This window comes from Cyprinodon variegatus, unplaced genomic scaffold (genome assembly GCF_000732505.1).
Source record: "Cyprinodon variegatus isolate N-32 unplaced genomic scaffold, C_variegatus-1.0 Scaffold269, whole genome shotgun sequence".
NCBI classification, from domain to species: domain Eukaryota; kingdom Metazoa; phylum Chordata; class Actinopteri; order Cyprinodontiformes; family Cyprinodontidae; genus Cyprinodon; species Cyprinodon variegatus.
The window spans coordinates 238,106-240,095 of record NW_015150722.1 but is presented as its reverse complement, the minus strand read 5'-3'; the positions used below and the strand labels follow the sequence as shown (position 1 = coordinate 240,095).

Genomic DNA, 1,990 nt, shown 5'->3' with positions numbered 1-1,990 from the left:
AGGTCTGAGGCTGCAGCGGGTGTTTCAGAGGGGCTTTTATACAACTGAACAGCCGCCGCTCGGTCTGTTAGAGACTTCAGACACTTTCTGTCATCTCAACTGTTTCTCACCTGCCTCTATAGCTGAGGAGCCCTCAGGAGTGAGGCTGTGTGGTGCAGAGCCGGGTGGATCACAGTGTCAGAAAAGTTAAACAGTATTTAAGGAATCTCTGATGGTGAGGAGCTGGAATCATGGTTCAAGTCCTAAAGGGAACCAGAACAAATGCTGTCAGCTTCTGTCTGAGCTCCATTGCATCAGAATGAGGATCCAGCAGCACCTGCTAAAGGCCTGTTGGGCTCTGTCTTTATTAAAGGGCTCTGGACTGTATCCCAGTCTGACCTGCTGATCCCAGTCTGACCTGCTGATCCCAGTCTGACCTGCTGGTCCCAGTCTGACCTGCTGATCCCAGCCTGACCTGCTGATCCAAGTCTGACCTGCTGGTCCCAGTCTGACCTGCTGATCCCAGTCTGACCAGTGTATACCTTTTGTCCAAAAGGCAGCCAGTTTGTTTCCAGCCTGTTTCAGCCTTCCTGTTTTCCTGCGTCCACTTCTGCTCTCTCACAGCGTGCAATGAAAGGATGGCTAGCTGTGAATCTTCTCCAGTCGTCGCGATCATCTTCCTCTTTCTCTCGATCAGTCTGGGGCTGAGTGATCAGGGCTGATCAAACCGAAGCTCCTCTGCATTTGGTCACCAGTTGATTTATGTTTTTATCCTTATGCATCTATTATCTTAGATAAAAAGAAACATAAATTTATTTGACTGAAACGTGACCTGATTTCTAGAGCATCAGACTGGCTGAGGACAGCTGCTCCACCTGTACTCTACAGGATCTAAAGCATTATAAGAAATCTGTTGTCACCATAGTGATGGTTAAAGCAGCTACTGAGTTCAGTAAAGGAATGAAGTATAGAAAGGTTTGAGTGTGAACGCTGCAGCCCAGTCCTCCTGTCACCACAGCTCTCCCTCTGCTCTCCTCCCTTCAGGTGGGTTTCTTTCCCAGCGAATGTGTGGAGCTCATCAATGATAAAGTGCCGCAGTCCATGACCAACTCTGTGCCAAAACCAGGTACCGCTCTTCCTCCTGCTCCTCTTCCTGCTGTGTGCTTTGGATGGTTGTTAGAATCGGCCCCCTTCTCATGTCAGATTGACCCAATTAAAGGCTACCCCCACCACCCCCCAGCCCCAGCTGTTTAGATTATTATTAAGATACAACCCCATTCAGAACCAAACCTGCGTCTGATCTCTGGACCTTCATGTGGTTGAACGGCAGGTTCCAGCCAGGAAAAATGAGAAGGTTTACTGGTTTTACTAGAGCCAAAGTTTTCTGGTTTATTTCTCCCAGTAAAAAAAAAAGGAATGCTACTAATGCCAACCCACCACTACCCCCCACCCCCCACCACACACTCTCTACTTTCATTGATGCATCATTTTCTTCTCTCACAGGATGTTGCATATCTGCATTCTTTTTAATCAGAGCTCTAACCTCATGTCCTGAATTTACTGATCACCTGCACCACAGGTGATGAACGTCACATTGGCCGTTTCTCAGTTCACAAGAACGCCAGTATGTTCTCAACAAGTCCGTTCTCGCCAAGAACCCAGGAAAGTCTGGACTCTGGGAGAACCGGAGCACGCAGAATAAATCTGGGTCAACTGGAACAGAAGCGTAGGGATGACATCACCACATTCAAAGCTAGTCTGGAGCTGCATTTCTCCTCCCGTTATTAATAGTCTCTAGAAAATAATAATTTATGACTTTTTTTTATTTAGTTAGGAAATAATAATGAACACAGTCAGAAAAACACAAATCAAATTAACATTTTGCCAAATAAACCAATCAAACCTCCATCAGAGCCAGTGGTATTTCACCTACTGCCATGCAGAGAGAGGGCTGCTGCAGACGGGCTAACGTTAGCCCTGGCTGCTGCAGACGGGCTAACGTTAGCCCTGG

At 47.3% G+C, this 1,990-nt stretch overlaps 1 protein-coding gene across 5 annotated transcripts in view; it reads left to right on the top strand.

The window, feature by feature from the left end:
- Window positions 1-1,990, top strand: part of arhgap32 (Rho GTPase activating protein 32) — a 108,935-nt gene that overhangs the window by 77,615 nt on the left and 29,330 nt on the right. For all 5 annotated transcript variants that reach the window (XM_015382901.1, XM_015382900.1, XM_015382899.1 and 2 more), the window contains one exon: window positions 1,024-1,105. In XM_015382901.1, the coding sequence (XP_015238387.1) occupies window positions 1,024-1,105 (82 nt within the window). The remainder of the gene's footprint in view (window positions 1-1,023; window positions 1,106-1,990) is intronic.